Source organism: Podarcis bocagei, assembly GCF_964188305.1.
Source record: "Podarcis bocagei genome assembly, chromosome: 14".
NCBI classification, from domain to species: Eukaryota; Metazoa; Chordata; class Lepidosauria; order Squamata; family Lacertidae; genus Podarcis; species Podarcis bocagei.
In genome coordinates this window covers 7119850-7138832 of record NC_138139.1, presented here as the reverse complement: position 1 = coordinate 7138832, position 18983 = coordinate 7119850, and the positions used below count along the sequence as shown (strand labels likewise).

At 50.2% G+C, this 18983-nt stretch overlaps 1 protein-coding gene across 1 annotated transcript in view; it reads left to right on the top strand.

The window, feature by feature from the left end:
• UNC13C (unc-13 homolog C) overlaps window positions 1-18983 on the top strand; it is a 131107-nt gene that overhangs the window by 54017 nt on the left and 58107 nt on the right. Inside the window, exons 7-9 of the mRNA XM_081170723.1 lie at window positions 1406-1625; window positions 3739-3966; window positions 7485-7626. Coding sequence (XP_081026849.1) covers window positions 1406-1625; window positions 3739-3966; window positions 7485-7626 — 590 coding nt within the window. The remainder of the gene's footprint in view (window positions 1-1405; window positions 1626-3738; window positions 3967-7484; window positions 7627-18983) is intronic.

Sequence of the window (18983 nt, the reverse complement as noted above, 5' to 3'; positions counted from 1 at the left end):
TGGATTCCAAAACTCTCACCCCCCCCTTTCCCGGTTTCGATCCCCAATATGTGTCCATCAGTCTATCAACTATCAGCCTGGAGATCTCACGTCCGAGGCCCTCAAATCTCTCTCAGTCCCTCTCTGCCGGTTTTTTTTTTGATAGTCCTTTATATTAAACATCGAGTCTCGGAGAAGCTCTGAACCCCTTCACATCTCAAGCGGGAGATTTTGCCTGTGACTTAGCATGCAGCCACTCAAGGCACAGCGTTCAGATCAGAGAGTTCCTTTGCCGTCACATCAGCAGAGACCGCTTTCCTTGGCCAGCAAGTGCCACGGTCCTTGAGACATGGTGGAGTCACTGGTCCAGGCGCTGGGTTTCACTGGGAGTGAAGCAAGCAAGAAAGGACCTCTTGCCAGCAGCTAGCTATGCTCCCCTGCTCTCATGGCAAAGAGCCACGGCATGGGCTGAACAAGTGTCACCATGCGGCACCCCAGAGGCAAGAGCCTGTGTGTGGCAAATGAGTCAGGGGGCTGCGGAAGAAGGAGCAGGAGGGGACGTTCGCCAGCCCCCTGCCTTTGTCCAGCTAAGGAAGCCGTTCTGGGGAGCTGATCCCCTGCCCCCAGGAGCCCACACAGGTGTCTCCTGAGCACCAGACTTGCCAGCGTGGCATAAGTGATGTGAGGCTTCAGTCTTTGTAATGGCTGCCTGATCACCATTCATTTCTCCTTCCAACTACATGTTTTTCTGCAACCGTCTCAAAGATTGCAAGGAACCAGGGGCTGACTTCTAGGCTCAGGGGGAAAGAGTCTCCTGTGCTGTGAGAGAACAGCTTCCTGGTACTATTGTCTTTTTATAAATCTTCTCAGAAGGTACCTGTATAGATATAGGTATTATTATTATTAATTATTATTATTATTATTATTATTATTATTATTATTATTATTATTATTATTATATTTTGTGCCCCCTTGGCACAGTGTCCTGTGTGGGGAAGACCCCTGCGCTGCCCCCAGACACTGGGAAGCCCCCAGCTCTCTCTGCAAAGACACGCCGATGCCTGACCAGCCCTTGTGGTGCTTTTGAGCACGTTCCTCTTCCAAGGGCCTCAGAGCAAGTCAGCAAGAGCACAGCTGATGAGAGCCTCTCGCACTGAGGCACGTGCTCTGCAACGCCTCAGCAAAAGCTTTGTAACAGGAGCTTGAACACGCATGAAAGAATGATTAGACCAGTGGTTCTCAGTTGGTGGTCTGCGGACCCCACCCAGGAGGTCCGTGGCACCATTCCCATAACCAAAGCTACTCCAGGGATCAAAATTTTCAAAAGTAGGGAGTCCATGGCTTGGCTTTTGTCTGCAATACTTAGCCAATTGGGAACTGTGAACCGCTTTGTTGATGTGTCTGGATGTGTTTTGTGTTCCCTCAGAAAATGCACGTCTTCAAAAAAACCCTCCAGGCCCTCATCTACCCCATGTCCTCCACCACCCCACACTACTTTGAAGTGTGGACGGCCACCGCCCCCACCTACTGCTACGAGTGCGAGGGTCTCCTCTGGGGCATCGCCAGGCAGGGAATGAGGTGCACAGAGTGTGGGGTCAAGTGCCATGAGAAGTGCCAGGATCTCCTCAACGCGGACTGTTTGCAAAGTGAGTAGTCTGAGGGGCACCTGGTGTGGGCACAGCTCCTGCCCTTCTTAGTGCTGCTTGCCCCTCCCCCTTTGTGAGGGGGGCGGGGCAGGCCCACCTGAGGCAAACAGCAAAATGGTGCCCTCACCCCTCACCCCGCCTGGTAAGAAGATCTACACCAGGCATAGGCAAACTCAGCCCTCCAGATGTTTTGGGACTACAACTCCCATCATCATTAGCTAACAGGACCAGTGGTCAGGGATGATGGGAATTGTAGTCCCAAAACATCTGGAGGGCTGCATTTGCCTATGCCTGATCCACACCAAAAACAAGGGAAGAAGAGAGCTCTACATCGGGATCTGCTGTCCCTGTAGATCCTGCCACCCGCAGCGTTTGCCTCACCCTGCCTCATGGGTGTCCTAGCTCTGGGGCCTGGGCTCCTCCCGTGGGGCTGTTTGGGGTGGCAACAGAAGCCTGTTGGAGTAGCCCCAGCAGTTGCAAGGGAGAGTCTGCTTGGCACATTGCAAAGCCCAAGCAAACGTTTGGGCTGTTCAGATGACGACGACACCACTAATCTCACAGGGGCTCCAGGTGGCAGGATGGACAGTGAAGTGGCTGAGTGGAGGTGACATACTATCTCTGGGCATGCAGGCACCCCTAACGCTGACTGGGTCTTGTGCTTCCCCCAACCCACCCTGCGTTCTGGTCTCAGGGATCTCCCACCCCATTTGGGTTTCACTCAGTTGGGCACTGTCTGCATTTAGCTCCAGTTTCACTAGATAAAACTCTTCCTCCTCCTTTGCTTTTAAACCAAGCAGGTTTGCAGCCGGCTAAAGAGATTGCATGAGGCCCCTTGCCGCCTCTCACCAAAAGCCATCCAGTGGCCCAGAGACCTCTGTCTTCCTCAGTCTCTCCTCTGTTGCTGCGCTGCTGCCACCTGATGCGCAGGCCCCCAGGAGTGTGGCTTGGCTGCCTCATGGCACAGAAACAAGGGAGGCTTGCTGGCTGCTCTGGTATCATTTGTCAGCATTCTACTTTGCCCCCTGTGACCTGCTACCAAGCAGAAAAAGATGGGCTGGCCAAAAATGCCACCTTGCCTTTCCTGCCTCCATTCATCTGCAGCCAGCATTGCCCTCCAGCCCTGATCAGTGCAGTTGGTCACTTGCAGCCTATGCTAGACTGATCCAGGCAGGGATGGGCTGCAAATGAACCTCTCTAAAGCCCACCACCAAAGTAGTGTACTGTTGTACTGTGACACCCCTACCCCCTTGGCAGTTGATCTCTGTGATCCACTAGGAATCCCATTATTTTGCAAAGATCCAGAAAAGTCAGAATATTGGCATCCCTGGCTTTGCTTCAGGGCAGGAAAAACCATCATTTTGGGGGATCAGCATCTGTGCCAGACTTCGGGCTTCCATTTCGATGTCTTTCTGGAAGCCCCTCCAGACATGAACTGACATCACAACATCCGTGCATGCCAGCATCAAGGGGCCTCTCTGTGTGCTGTGGTCTACGTGCGCCACACATGGAACCAGATGTCCCTGGTGGAAGGAAGGGGGCTTCATCCATGCTGTGCAGGACACACAGAAAGCAAGAGGAGGGTCAGCTTTCACCAACCTGGTGCCCTCCAGCTGTTGTGGACTACAATTCCCATCATCCCTGGCTAGTCCAGGTTGTCCAAAACAGCTGGAGGGTATCAGGTTGGCAAAAGCGTCAATGAAAGATCCGCCTGGCCAGGCACCTTCTGTGTCATTGAGGGCATCTGTTTTCCAGATTTTGGCCACATCACCATCTCCTCATAGAAGATGACCCAATATTACTCCTGCTGCTGCAACGACAACTACAGTGGTACCTCAGGTTACAAATGTTTCAGGTTACAGACGTTTCAGGTTACAGATTCCACTAACCCAGAAATGGTACCTCTGGTTAAGAACTTTGCTTCAGGATGAGAACAGAAATTGCATGGCGGCGGCAGCAGGAGGCCCCATTAGCTAAAGTGGTGCTTCAGGTTAAGAACAGTTTCAGGTTAAGAACAGACCTCCAGAACGAATTAAGTTCTTAACCCGAGGTACCACTGTACTGCTATAGTAGTGCATTGTTAAATGTTGCTAATGCCGTTGTTATGTCACCTTAGGGGCAGCGGAGAAGAGTTCAAAGCACGGTGCTGAGGATAAGACCCAGAATATTATTACAGCAATGAAGGAGCAAATGAAGATCAGGGAGCGAAACAGGCCAGAAGTTTTTGAACTGATCCAGGAAATGTTCCAGATCCCCAAGGAGGACTTTGTACAGCACACCAAGGCAGCCAAACAGAGTGTCCTGGATGGGACATCCAAGTGGTCAGCCAAGATCACCATCACGGGTGAGAGGATTCCCCCTTTTCAGCTGGAGAACTCTCTGGCCAAAGCTCCCTTTTCCCTTCCAGCCCAGGTGGTTACAAAATGGCATTTACAGAATACAAACAGAAAGAGGGTCTCTGGTGTGTGATTGTTTCTCTGGGTGTGCCAAGTGGAAAGATAGCGTACACACTGATCTCACGAGGTGGTCCATGCCGCTTGCAAGCTGGTGCAGAGCAGTTTGCCACCTTGAAACCCCCCAGTGGGGTGAGGACTGCAAGCAATTCCCATTTACACTTTGAATGCCAAACTTTTTGCATAACCAGTCTGCGGGGGGTAGTCAGCCCATAACTACATCTCCTCTGTTGCGTGCTTCCTTGATTTCATTCATCTTCAGGGAGATGATAGCACATCCCCAGTACCTTAAAAAAAATTAATTTTCAAGAAACAGAATATAAGCATAACATTATCATCCCCAGTACTAAACTTCACTTAGGGCTTGGTATCACCACCCACAATGATTTTGCCAGAGAAGCCTGTCTCTTTGGGGATTTCTAGGTTGCTGGACTCAATGCCCTATTTGATGCACAGAGCAGCATCACCTACAATAGTCCTTCCTATAGATCTGGTCAAGGCAGCAGTTGTTGCAGATGACTTGAGATGTCCTCAATGCAGCCTAGGAGAACAGTTTGTCCAGTAGCCATAACAACTGGGTGATCCACAGGGCTTATAAAAGCCTTGGTTCATGATACTGTGTTGGTGCTGGCCAAATGTCTTGCTCTGCTTTCCTTTGGACCACATCAGCAAGGCTGAGAGAGAGATCTTGTTGTCTGGGCTGCCCAGGGCCTCCATAAACACTGCCCAGGTTTGAGCCCTGGGGAGGTCACTTCATTGCTGCTAACACAGCAGTTTGACTTCACCCATCCATCTGTCTCGAGAGACTGTGGAATGCATCTCCATGGGTGGTCCAAAAGAGAGCAGAGCAAGATGTTTGGCACCAGATTGGCTGCAGGAGTTGCCCGGAGGAGACATCACAGGCACCATCCTGTAATACGGTTTAAAGCAGAGAGAATCCCAGCGGGTTGGTTTGAGAAGCCACACACCCTCCCTTCCCCAAGATCAGCAGACTTGCTTCTGAATGGACCCAGCCTGGGGGGGGGGGCACAGGTCTGCTGCTGAGTCAGATTGCGGGGGCAGGGAATGGGACAGGACGGGACAGGGACACAGCATTCTGATCCCATCATTTCTCTGATGAGGCAGTTAATGAGCTGGGCTGTCCCTACTAGTGGCAGTTCAAAAATGTTAACTAAATGCTTCTGTCTCGATGCTTTAAATCACGTGGATCCAACTTACAAAGCAAATATTTGCTGATGGTCAGAGGGGGGCCGAGGGGAGGGAGTGTGGCGCGTCCCAGTTGGCTTTCAAGCCGACGGAGAGACTCGCACAGTTATGAATTGCGATGGAGGAGTCAACTGACAAGTGTTTGTATTTATAGCAGCATAAACACACATTAGCGATGATAAATCCTGACATCTGTTTTCTTGGCGAAAGGCAGCTACAGGGAAGCTGGCTGTCTCTGTAACTGGAGGTTGCAGCCGGGACACCAAGCTCTGCAAGAGGGAATGGCTCAGGAAATAGGCTCCTGGGGTCTGAAGGCAGCTCTCGGGGTGGAGGGGGGCATTGGAACAAGCATCTTGTTCCAAAGTAATGCCTGGACATTTCTCCTGGGAGATGTTTCTTGCTCTGGGGGAGAGGACAGCTTACCTTGTGGGAGAAGGAGTGGAGCACAGTGGGTCAGTGTCATGGCTTGGAAGGTGCAAGGAAACACCTGGAAGACCACCTGCTATTGGTAATCTTTGAGTTGCACAGAACTCTGTGCGCTCTCAGAGCTGAAAAGGCACAACTCTTTTTGGGCGAGACCTTGCATGACCGAGAGGAGGCTAAGTTTGTTTTCTATACCAGCTGCACTGGCTCCTGCTGGAGTACGGGATCAGGTTTAAGGTGCTGGTTTTAACCTTTAAAGCCCTATACGGCCTAGGACCCTCATACCTATGGGACCACCTCTCCAGGTATGTCGCATGGAGGACCTTACGGTCTTCAAACAAAAACATCTTGGAGGTCCCAGGCCACAGAGAGGTTAGGCTGGCCTCAACCAGAGCCAGGGCTTTTTCGGCTGTGGCCCCGATCTGGTGGAACGCTCTGTCACAAGAGACTAGGGCCCTGCGGGATTTGACATCTTTCCACAGGGCCTGCAAGACAGAGCTGTTCCACTAGGCCTTTGGCCAAGGCACAGTCTGACCCCCTCCTTTGGTAATCCTCACAGAACTCTAGCCCAATGGTTGCCATTAATTTGATTCTGAATTGATTTTAGAATGCTGTGTTACTTTTATTGTTGTTAGCCGCTCTGAGTCCAGCTTCAGCTGGGGAGGGCGGGATATAAATAAAAATGTATTGTTATTATTATTATTCTCCATTTCCCCCCACCCCTTGGGGGGGGGAATCCTCAAAGGCCTCGCAGCCTGGTTCTCACATTGTCTCTCTGCATTATTAGTCCTGTTTTTTTATAATGGTGTTATTTGTTTTTAACACCTGCTTGAGTGGTGTTTTTTCTCCTGCATGGATAATCCCCATGTAGGACAAAAAAACTGCTTGTCCTTCAGTCACCGTGTCCGAAAACTAAGCCTTTAGAAGAGGCAGCCAGCTCCTCCACAGAGCCGCCAGGATGTCAGCCAAAGGGAGGTGCCAGGAGAGAGACGCCCCTATAACCTCATGCTGGCATCTCCTGCAATGCTTACTGATAACTGGGAATAGAGCCAGGCCACCTGAGCTCTTTGCTGACTGTGGAAGGGTAGCCAACCTTCGCCCTGATGCAGCTGTTGGAAAGCAACTCTTTCTACATTCCAGAGACTCTGGAACTATTAGGAACACAGGAAGGTGTCCTCTACAGAGTCAGGCCATGGAGCCAAACTGCTCAGTCTTGTCTACACTGACTGGCAGCCAGTGGTCTCCAGGGTCTCCAGCTGGGACAGGGGAATAGCTAGGGTCTGGTTAGGTTGGTCCTTGCCAAGGGCGCAACCCCAGGGGACACAAAAGACACGCTGCTCTACTCTGGCTCAGAGTACTGGGGGATTCTCCTACATCTAAGAACACTGGAAGTGGCCTCATTCTGACCTAGTCCACCTAGCTCCATCACCTTTGAGCTGGAGATTCTGAGGACTGGACCTGGGACCTTCCATGTGTTCTTCTGCCCAGCACCAGCCCTTTAGCCGCTTTTTTGCAGGGGGGGTGGGGACACTGGTCACAGCACCGTTGGCCAGGCCTAGTTTTATCAACTAGTTTCTGACCAAACTGCGGGAGGCAGAGGAAGACAGGAGTGCCTGGTGTGCTCTGGTCCATGGGGTCACGAAGAGTCGGACACAACTAAACGACTAAACAACAACAAGTTTTATCAACTTGTTTCCTCCACTTCTCTCTCTCTCTCTCTCTCTCTCTCTCTCTCTCTCTCTCTCTCTCTCTCTCTCTCTCTCTTCCTCCTCTCTTGCAGTGGTCTGTGCTCAGGGCTTGCAGGCCAAGGATAAAACTGGCTCCAGTGACCCGTATGTCACGGTGCAAGTGGGCAAGACCAAAAGGAGGACAAAAACCATATTTGGGAACCTGAATCCAACATGGGACGAGAAGTTCTATTTGTGAGTATTCCTTCCTCTTTTGGCTTGCTGGGGTGCATTACTCAGAAGTAAATGTTGCCTGCAACACATGCCATTCCTTACACCTGTGATTCATCATGTTTGCCTGGGTGTTTGCATCTTGGGCCTTATTAAAAGCCCGAAGCCACAGACTCGTATTGTGACTTCTAACTCACAACAAAAATGTGGGTTGGTTTGGACTTCAAGTTCATGTGATGATGATGCTGGAGTGCAATGGCCCCAGGGAAGTATGGCCACCCTAGGGATTGAAGGTAGATTTGGTGGTCTCTTTGGGGAGGGGGTGCCCTCAGCCCTTCCTTCATTTGGCCAGGGGGCTGGGGTGGCATAGGGCTTGGAGCATATGTGAGGCCACCTCTGGTGACTGTAGAAGCCAGAGAGGAAGAGCGAGGTTGGCTCCAAAGATGGAGTATACCAGCTATTAGAAGTTAACACCAAATACAGCAGCCAGGAATATGTCATTGTGTTGAAAATGGGGCCATTTGAAACATCCCAGTGGTTTTCCATTTAGCATACAATAATTGCAGGCCTGAAACTCTGGAAATGGGCTCTCTCTGGAGCATTTTTCTGGGGGACATTGATTTCTATATTGGAGAGGATGCTGGGATCTGCCTCTGGGATGTTCAACTCAATTTAGTGGCATGCAATTTCTTATTAGATTATTGTTATGTTTCAGCTGCATAATTTATAAATATGCCGTAATGAAAGTGGAAGTACATTCACGAGATGGATGCCTTCCGTTGGTGTGGCTGGCGTTGCTCTAGGAAGTTAGAATTTTAAAAATGTTTTTAATAAAAGATGTCTTCTCAGGCAGATTCCTCATAGCCGGGAAAAGCATCTTTCTTTATGAGTTGTGCACCTTATGGATGAAGCCCTGGGACATGCTGGTGTCTGTTTATAGCTTAATCATAGCTGATCCAGGACTTTTATGTGGCCAACCTTGACTTTAATTGGTTGCTTGTGAGCATCCAGCCGGGCAGTAGATGAAATGCAAGATGGAGTAGGTGAGAGGGGACCCTTTCTTTGGCAGGATGCCATATTGCTGGCTTGGCAAGGAGGCATGGATATTTATTCCTCCAGTGAGCTGCTGCCAATCAGCCTAGGCAGCATGGAGGGGGATAAAGGCTGCCTCCTCTCTTCAAGTGATCTCAGGAAGGGGCTTTTCTAGAGAGATTGTGGAGGCTGTGGCCTATTCCTTCCTGGAAATGCTTATTTCTGGCTAGGCCCATTGCTGGGAATCACATCTGCTGGAGGCCTCTAATGGTTATTGGAACATGTGGCCATAGACTCTAAAAACCCCTGACCACGTTTGCGTCTCTGAGCAGGTTTTCTGAAAGGGTCTCTTCCTTTCTGAAGCAGGATGAGGAGTCTGAGCAGGGAATGGGGCCTCTTGCATTGAACTGTGAAAGCAGGAAGCAGGTGTCTGAGCAACAGTTTCAGTGAGCAGAATAGCAAAGGCACTTGCGGGTGATGATGGAAAAGAGGCTCGCTGGGTGTTCATTTAGCAAATGGAATCTGGAAGGAGGGCTGGACAGCCATGTGAGGTTTGCCCACTCAAACAAAAGGCCAAGGAGTCTGGATGTTGTCTTTGGCTGGGTGCCCGTGGCATGGCATAGGGTAGGGGACACAGGTGGTGCTTTGGTCTAAACCAAGGAGCCTCTTGGGCTTGCTGATCGGAAGGTTGGTGGTTTGAATCCCTGTGATGGAGTGAGCTCCCGTTGCTCTGTCCCAGCTCCTGCCAACCTAGCAATTTGAAAGCACGCCAGTGCAAGTAGATAAATAGGTAAACTGCAGGAAGGTAAATGGTGTTTCTGTGCGCTCTGATTTCTGTCACGGTGTCCTGTTGCACCAGAAGCGGTTTAGTCCTACTGGCCACATGACCCGGCAAGCTGTCTGTGGACAAACGCCGGCTCCCTCGGCCTGAAGCAAGATGAGCGCCACACCCCATAGTCACCTTTGAGTGGACTTAACCATCCAGGGGTCCTTTACCTTCTCTTTACCTTGGGGGAGTCCAATGAAACTGAGTGCAGGTTGGGGACAAGAGGCTGTTAGTTTTCAGGGCAGGACCAAAGTGGGATCCTCCACAAAATACGTTGCAGGGAGGAGGAGGAGGAGCATCTCCTCATCTGGGTTCCAGCCAGCTGTACCCAACCTCTAGAATACTCTATTCCATCCCTTCCCCAGGCAGTCACCATCCCAATGCCCACTGAGCATGCTCAGTCTTGGTGTGTCTGTGTATTTGGGAGGTTCCCACTTAGGATTTTACAGAAAGGTGTTTTTTTTTTGTGTTTCTTCGAACTAGGGGCTCTGCCTAGCATAGCTGATGCTCTCCTTTTGCTTCTTTCTCTCTGCACACACCAGCTGCATTCACTGTTAGAGGGAGTGATGCTCAGCATCTGGGCCTGTGTGCAGCTCCCTGCTAGCTCACATGTACGCACCTATCCTCCTTTGGGCCATATTGAGCTCCATTTTGACCTGGTGCAGAGCCCTCTCTGGGCCTTGCACTGGCTTCCTGGTCCCCTCAGCTTTCCTGCTTTTTCACAGATGACTTGCCTGCCCACAGGCCACAGCCACTCATGTCCGTGGTGACAGTTCCCCAAGCCCAGGGCCACCTTGACCCCACTGGGGGGGTGTCCCCTTCCTCCTGAGCAGCCAACTGGAGTCCCTGGAGGTTGCCTTCCTTTTCTGAAGGGTTCACTATGATTCTGCTTCTCTTTTGCCAGGCTCTTGGCCAGCCTCTCGCCTTTCTCTGGCTCGGCGGCACCCAGGCAGGCCTGTGTGCTTGGGGCTCCAGCTGCATGGACCAACAGCCCCACGTATTTTCTGAGCTTCAGAGCAACACTTTTCTAACCTGAAATTTTGCCTTTGCTTCCTATCTGGGTGGCTGACTCCGGATGCCTCTTTTGGCTGGCTGTCTCTTGCTTGCCATCTGGCATCAGTAAACAGCTTCCGCCTGTGCCGGCTGTTTGATCCAAAATAAGCAAATAAATGTTAATTAACTCAAATAACACAAACTGTGGAGCTTTGGAAATCCACGATTTGCTCTCTTCGCCAACACATTCATTCTGGGCAAGTTGCGATCACTTGACTCAGCCTCGGCAGCAAACTTGGGGAGGTGCACAACCACCACCCCTCACCTACAAATTCAGCATGGAAGCACAAGACGGCTGTGCACAACAGCGCTGATGATTGGCTTCTCCCTGAGATGCAGCAGAACAACCCTCCCCTGAGCAGCTTTTCAGCTTCTCAAAAGGTGTATGTGCATGTTTGAAATAAGGTCGCAAACATTCAGTTGCATCAACAGTCAAGCCCCACTTCAGAAAGCAGTAATGATTTTTAAAAAGAAGTCCAAATGTTCACCTGAAGCTTTGTTGGGGGGGGGGGTGCCAAAGAGACCATCAAATCAGCATTGGGTCCACTGAGAATGCCCTTTGGCTCATAGTGGCTAGAAGCCCACCCCATAGTTGTCAACTTTTCCCTTTTTTTAAGGGAAATTCCCTTATTCGGAATAGGATTCCTCGCAAGAAAAGGGAAAAGTTGACAGCTATGACCCACCCACTAGTCCTTGTTCTCCCCAGGCCACTCCTCTGCTGCTCTGGGGGACTGTGCACAGGCACAGCGGAGAAATCCAGTTGCTGGTGTGGGCCATTGCAGAAAAGACAGAGAGCCGGTGATTGAGGAGGGTGCCAGTACAGCTCCTTGCCAAGGCACAAAGGAGCCTAGGTGCACCTCTGAATGCAGAGCTGCTTAGGGGCATGGAACTGAAAGGGAACAGGAAGCCCCCATATTTGCTGCTGAGTGAATGAAGAGAGAGACTTTCATCATCCTAAAGGAGAACTTCATGAAAGGCATAAGAGCCGTGTAACAGGGCTGTGGCTGCAACCCCACATAGCCCCATGCTGAGCACAGCACAACTCCCTTGTTTTGAGTAAAAGTCCTTTTGTTCTGCAGCTTTACATAAAGTAAAAGTCCAGTGCACTTTCGGTAATCAGCTTAAGAACTGAGCAGTTACTGTGCATGTACATCCAGCTGATGTCCAAAGGAGGAAAGAGTTCCTTGCCTGACCACAAACCATGATGGCTCGGAAATGCTTCTTGTGTGGAAGACAATGGGGGGGCACCAACTTGAATAAAATATGGGGGGGCAACAACGTGTGCCATGATGTGCAGGGACCTGGAGAAGCCAGGGGGCAGATCCAAGTGTGGCAGCAGCAGCAGCAGCAGCTGGGAGGGCAGCACAGCCCCTTTTGCCCTACCCACCAGCAAAGGAGAGGGAGAGAGACACCCTTCACTCACACGCAGGACTCGTCGTTCTCTAGATCCAAAGAAACACCCGCCCACACAGAACACACTACTGTATAAGCAAGCAGTACTTCAGTGCTTATCATGCGAACTTTCCTTTTAAATTGTTCAATCATGGCAAAGGCTCCAGTTTCAAAAAAGGACAGGAGGGGGAGGTCTGATCTCTCCTCCACTTTCAGTTGTTTTCCCAGATATGCAGGGGAGGAAAAGGGGTTGGGGGAAGAGAAGATAAAGGATATTCTCAAGCCCTTCCCAGTACTCACCCACCCCAGCACATGATGCTGCAGCTACTGAGCACCTTGTGTGCAGTCAAGGAAGCCCCTCCGCCACTGAACAAGTGAGTGCAATGAAGTTTTCTAGTGAGAGAAACAGAGGGGGGAAGCCCAGGAGGTCAGCCACTGATGTGCATGACAACAGATTGGACAGGAAGAAAGGGTTTTCGCTCTCGCTCTCTCAATTAGCATGTCTGAAATGACCCCAAGCAAAGTTTAGATTTGAGCTACTGGATCAATTAGAGAAAATCAGATTGGAACAGGGCAGAATTGGGACAGAGCCTCCCTGGGCCCCCAAATCTGGTTCTGTGCCCTGAGCCAGGACAAGGATTTGAATCCCCAAGAGGGTCCTTCTGCAGGGGCGCATTCACTAAACGTTAGTTCCTGTCTGGATTCAGGGATGTCCACTGGGGTGCCTACCCTGTCGTACTCTGCTACCAGGAGGCTGAAGGCTGCTGGGGCCATGAGAAATAAGGCTTGGTGGTGGATGGAGATATTCAGAGACAAAGCAAGATGGCCATGTTTGCCAAAGAGTGAGGCAGCCTCGGAGGATCATGGGGATTGGATGGAAAGGGGGTCCCAGTCAGGTCAAGATCTGAGAGCAAAACTTCAAAGCACCACGGGTGTTCACAGGGTGTATGTATGGCTGACACTCTGCTGATGCCCCAGGCAAGAAAGAAAATTTTGCAAGTTCTTGTGGAAGGCTTGGATGGTATGTCATCATTTCCATGCAAAGCTGAGCTGTTTCAAATGCAGCCCTCTGATTAAGAGAACCGGGTGGAATACACTGTTGCTGCCATTTGAGGAAGCTTTTTGAGAATTGCAGCTGTCCGCAGCACTACGAAATTGGAAAGAGGTCCGCCAAAGGGCACCAAGGCCAGCCCTAGCCAGCCAGCCAACTGCTCCCCTTGAAAGGCATCTGCAGGTGCCCTATAACCTGCTTCTGTTCTCCACAGCTCCCACCATTGCAGAATGCTCCTCTTTGGAGCTCTGCCCAGAGTTCAGGGCTGTGCTTAGAACATGCAGGGTGATGAATTAATGAATGAATATGCTTCTCCCTGCACCATTTCCTCTCCCACTTCCAGTACTACTAGCAGCTTAGACTTTATATTGTCAACAAAAAGAAGAGTGGTAGCTCCTTCTCTTCCTGGGATCAGACCCTCCTTCAGTCTGGGAGCCCCCTGGGCTCTTTCCCCCTTTGAAGAGATGGAGATCTGGACCTGTCAGCCTCTAGGAGCAGAGGGAGGTTTGTTGTGGCTTTGCTTATGAGCCGTCCTTCACTGAGTCAGAAAACAGCCTCTTAGGGAACAGCCGAGAATAGGTCCCTGGTATGGCCAGGTAGGGACTTCTTCTGCCAGTCTTGGCTGTGGCTGGAGATAAAGTGCTGGCTACCAAGGAACCTGCCTTCCCAGCAATGTCATGGGATTTGAATATCCCAAGAGTGAGTTAGTTTTACTCCTGCATGTATCAGTCTCCGCATGGCCTCTGGGATTAATAGAAATGGCCAAGGATTTAAAGCGTGCGGCTTTCTGGTTACAAGTATGGATTTACTTTACATTATGCAAATTGTTTCTTTGACCCTGCTTGGTCTTTAAATAATCCTATGTTTGCTTTTGAAGACTGATTACAAGGAGAAGCGGTTCTGTTGTTGGGTTAAGGGAGGGTGTTTTGTTTATCTGCCTGATCCCTCTTCCTCCCTCCATGATCGCCCAGTATAGACTTCAGGGCCAAAGAAAACTACACTGATAGCTCCATAGGTTGAAACGTGGAGCTGCCTCAGTCATGTAGAAAGGGGAAAGGGTGCAATTTTAATTGCAGGAGGAAGGGCAAGTGGATGGGAGGGCTTGGTACTTATCTGAATACCCACAGCTACTGGGTGATAAGGTCAGAGCCCTCCGCCCCTCTAGCAAAAGTGGCTGGGGCAAGTCTGTATCTAAGTGCATGGAATGGTCTCCATCATCTCGACCACAGCCCTAGAAATGATGGAGAACGTTGATGTTCTAGTGGTGAGGCACAGAGGTAGCCCAGTCCCCAAGTCCCTGGGAGTTCAGTCATGCTGCCTCTATCAAAGGCAGGAAGCTCATTCCTGCATTTCTGTGGCAGAGCTATGTGGCATCTGCAGCAAAGGGCTTTCTTCAGGAGGCGCCTTCCTGCAGTGTCTGCTGCCGGGCAAACCATCCCCATCCTGATCATAAGCCAACTTCTCCCGCACCAAGAAAGAGGTGGCAGCCCAGGTGAGAGGGCGGTGGCAAGCACAGGACTGCCCAAGCCAGCTTTATGCTGGGGTGAGGTCAGAATCCTGGATGCTCTCTGTCAAAATACAAAAGCAAAGGGTTCAGGACCTTGGACAGCAGTCTTGCAGCTCAAACCAGCGGGACAGTTACTTTCACGCTGGTCTGCTGCAAGGCTCTCCACCCTCTGGCTGCTGAAGGACTAGTGCCCTTCGATGAGGCCATTGGCTCCTTCCAGGAGGGCACTGGGTCAGCGTGTGGTGCCTCCCTGCTCTTTCTGAATGTGCAAGGCCAGCTGTGCCAGCACCACAACACTCCATGTGCACCTGGCACCTCCTTGTGGCCCCTGCATAGCCATCTGGGTTCATGCTTCTATGCCAGGAACAGCCTTCCTTGGAGAGTGCCCCGTTGCAGCATTCCCCCTGCCAGGCTTCCCTGTGGCCCCGGACTGCAAGGTAGAGAAGACGGCAGGGACTAGGCTGGCTGCAGTTCAGCTGAAGGGAGAGGTGCCCAGGCACTCCTGGGTGGTGCTGAGAGACCTCCAGTCACTTTGCTCTTGTCATAATCCTTGGCTTTCTGAGGAATGCGAGGTCTGATTACATCAAATCAAGAATCCACTGAATGCAGCTTGTTTTGTGTGAAGCATCGCCACCTCCTTTGTGTCCCCTCCCTCCTTGCCTTGCTACAAAACCCTCTTAATCTAAAGAGGCCAGGCACACAGTGGGGGCTGGGAGGCAAATCCCCTCCCAGGAAGAAGCTCTCACAGCTATTCAATGCATCTAATGCTTGCACGTGGCATAAGCTGCAGACACCTTGTTGTGGGCTCACAGCGCCTCGCATGTTGCTTTGGACCACGGCTTACCTCCGTTGTAACAGTTTTAGTGACAGATGGGAGATGCCCCAGCCCTGCAGGCAGAATCATAACCACAAAGCATGTGAAATGAAATAGATCACTAGATGTAAACAGATGCAAAGCCTGTGAATCGATGTTGCATTAATACTGTATGAATCGGTGAGGGGCGGTTGTAGAAGTTGCCTCCTTTTCGAAGGACTGTGTGTCCTCGGCAGTCAGGAGGCAAGGAAACCTGGAGGGAGGGGCAGCACGGAATAGGGCAGGGGGCTGAGCAAGGGACGAGGAGGGGAGGCAGAGGCAAGAGGAGGGGAAAGCAAGAAGGTCCACAGCCCCGAGGCAGGGAGCCCTTGCTTTGCATGCAAAAGGTGCCATTTGAAGAATATTTTAAGTTGCAAGACAGGGAAATGAGATCCGCCTCCTACTGCCTCTGACTTGGACCTTGCAGCACTCATGGAAGCTGAAAAGCTGGACCTGCAGGACCAACAGGCAGAGAGACCCTTGATAGAGGGCTCAGTGAAGGGGTTGGGGATTAGCACCCGGCCTGCTCTGGCCTGCTGGAGGTGCAAGGGGAGTTTCATGACTGGCCATAGGCTGCAGATCCACTGGCCACAGGCACACAAAAAAAATGAGAGGCACAAATACAAGATGGGTGACACCTGGCTTGAGAGCAGTACGTGGGAAAAGGATCTAGGAGTCTTGGTTGACCACAAACTTGACATGAGCCAACAGTGTGATGCGGCAGCTAAAAAAGCCAATGCAATTCTGGGCTGCATCAATAGGAGTATAGCATCTAGATCAAGGGAAGTAATAGTGCCACTGTATTCTGCTCTGGTCAGACCTCACCTGGAGTACTGTGTCCAGTTCTGGGCACCACAGTTCAAGAAGGACACTGACAAACTGGAATGTGTCCAGAGGAGGGCAACCAAAATGGTCAAAGGCCTGGAAACGATGCCTTATGAGGAACGGCTAAGGGAGCTGGGCATGTTTAGCCTGGAGAAGAGGAGGTTAAGGGGTGATATGATAGCCATGTTCAAATATATAAAAGGATGTCACATAGAGGAGGGAGAAAGGTTGTTTTCTGCTGCTCCAGAGAAACGGACACGGAGCAATGGATCCAAACTACAAGAAAGAAGATTCCACCTAAACATTAGGAAGAACTTCCTGACAGTAAGAGCTGTTTGACAGTGGAATTTGCTGCCAAGGAGTGTGGTGGAGTCTCCTCCTTTGGAGGTCTTTAAGCAGAGGCTTGACAACCATATGTCAGGAGTGCTCTGATGGTGTTTCCTGCTTGGCAGGGGGTTGGACTCGATGGCCCTTGTGGTCTCTTCCAACTCTATGATTCTATGTGTAGGCCTGGCTCACACATAACCCTAAGCCATTTTGAGGGAGTTTGCCTGAACCCTTCCCAGTGGCTTCACTGCCAGTTCATTTTCTACCAGCAAACCATGATCCAAAGCCCTGGTTTGTTGATGGCTTACAAGCCTTGGGTTGTTGTCACGATAGCTTAGTGTTAGGTACAAACCCAACATGCTTCCTTAAGTGTGCCATGTTTGGCCACCCCACCCCAGACCCTTGCCAGGCTGCAGAGGCAGGAGCCAAGAGTGGCTGGGAAGCAATCTAAGCAAACCATGGCTTCTTTCATTGTGGGCTCAGCATTGTGTGTGTGCCAGGCTAGTCTCCATCTTCACTTGACAGTCCCAGGTCACCAAGACCCACTGTGGCCATGTGCCCTGATCCTGACAGATGATAATGACCTTCTCAGGAGAGTCTGAACTAGAGGAGCGAGAAGGCCTGGGGAACAATGTGGGGAAGGGAGGATGATAGCTTCTGTGTTTACTATAGGCACATGCAATACCCAAATTGAAGATGCATTTCTGTACCCAGAGGGTCCCAGCATGTGCACAACAGGAGCGCACCACCACCACCACACAGGTGGCACTGTGGTCTAAACCACTGAACCTCCTGGGCTTGCTGATCAGAAGGTCGCGGTTTGAATCCCCGCGATGGAGTGAACTCCCATTGCTCTGTCCCAGCTCCTGCAAACCTAGCAGTTCGAAAGCATGCCGGTGCAAGTAGATAAATAGGTACCCCTGAGGCAGGAATATAAACATCATTTCCATGCCCTCTGTACATGTCTACTCAGAAGTAAATCCCATTGAGTTCAGTGGATGTAGGCATTTTGAGGTTGCATTCCTCTGTGCCTTTGTCTAGGAGGAAACTCCACTGAACAGAGTTGGGTCTTAGGATGCAAACAGCTACTCTTTAGTTGTCATGAATATGCCAGTACAATTGTATATGCTGGCTAAGTTATGTGTGATGTGTTTTGTGTTGTTAAAGCAGTAAAATTAGTTTACATCTGATAATAAACAGTGTATATTCTTCAGATTTCAGTCGTCCCCCCCCCCCCGGCTCAAAATTTCCAAAAGCTTCCCAGAAATCTTACACCTGTGTTCTGAGCCACTCCAAAGTAACTTGATATCTCTTCTTGTTTCTTTCAAAATGACTACAGATTACTCTCTCTGCTGTCACTTTAAAATCTGATCAAATGGATTGTGTTGCCACTCTGTAAGTTAATTAAGACAATCAAGCACAGCAGTCAGGATTTTGTCTAGCATGCCCGGTGCAGTGAAAGTCCCTCTCCTCCCTCCCCCGCTGCCCCCAGCAAGTAAATTTGGCTCTGCCTCCCGCTACTGGTGCTGCACGGCTTTGATGCTATTTGGAGCCACTATAAAAATGCAGCGTTTTCTTCCTCCTTCAATTATTTATAGCAGGGAAGAATTGATTTTGTGAAAATGCTGCCAGTCTCCTGGGGGAAAGGAGGAGAACTGGAACTCCCACGAATAACTTCATTTAGACCTTACAAGGCCCTTGGGTTGTGGGTTCGATCCTGGCACTACCCCCATAGTGTTAAGCCTTGCTCTCTTGGGAAAGTCTGCATAGCTATAAATATGCCATGCAGGAGGAGAGGATGGCAGATCCAGGAGCAGGAGCAAAATGGGCAAGCATTTGCACAGAGCACTCCGTGTGTGTGTGTGTGTTCTCATAGGAAATCCATTCAGAAGATAGATACAGTGGTACCTCTGGTTGTGAACGGGATCCGTTCTGGAGGCCTGTTCGCAACATGAAAAGAGCGCAACCCGCAGCAGCGTGTCTGCACATGCACAGGTTCCGATTTGCCACTTCTGTGCATGCACATGACATCATTTTGTGCTTCTGCGCATGCGTGAGCGGTGAAACCCGGAAGTAACCCTTTCCAGTACCTCCGGGTCGCTGCAGGACGTAACCTGAAAGAACATAACATGAAGCAGACGTAACATGAGGTATGACTGTAGATAGATTAGATAGATAGATAGATAGATAGATAGATAGATAGATATAGATAGATAGATAGATAGATAGATAGATGATAGATAGATAGATAGATAGATAGATAGATAGATAGATGATAGATAGATAGATAGATAGATAGATAGATAGATAGATAGATAGATGATAGATAGATGATAGATAGATAGATAGATAGATGATAGATAGATAGATAGATAGATAGATGATAGATAGATAGATAGATAGATAGATAGATAGATAGATGATAGATAGATAGATAGATAGATAGATAGATAGATAGATAGATAGATAGAGATAGAGATAGATAGATAGATAGATAGATAGATAGATAGATGAT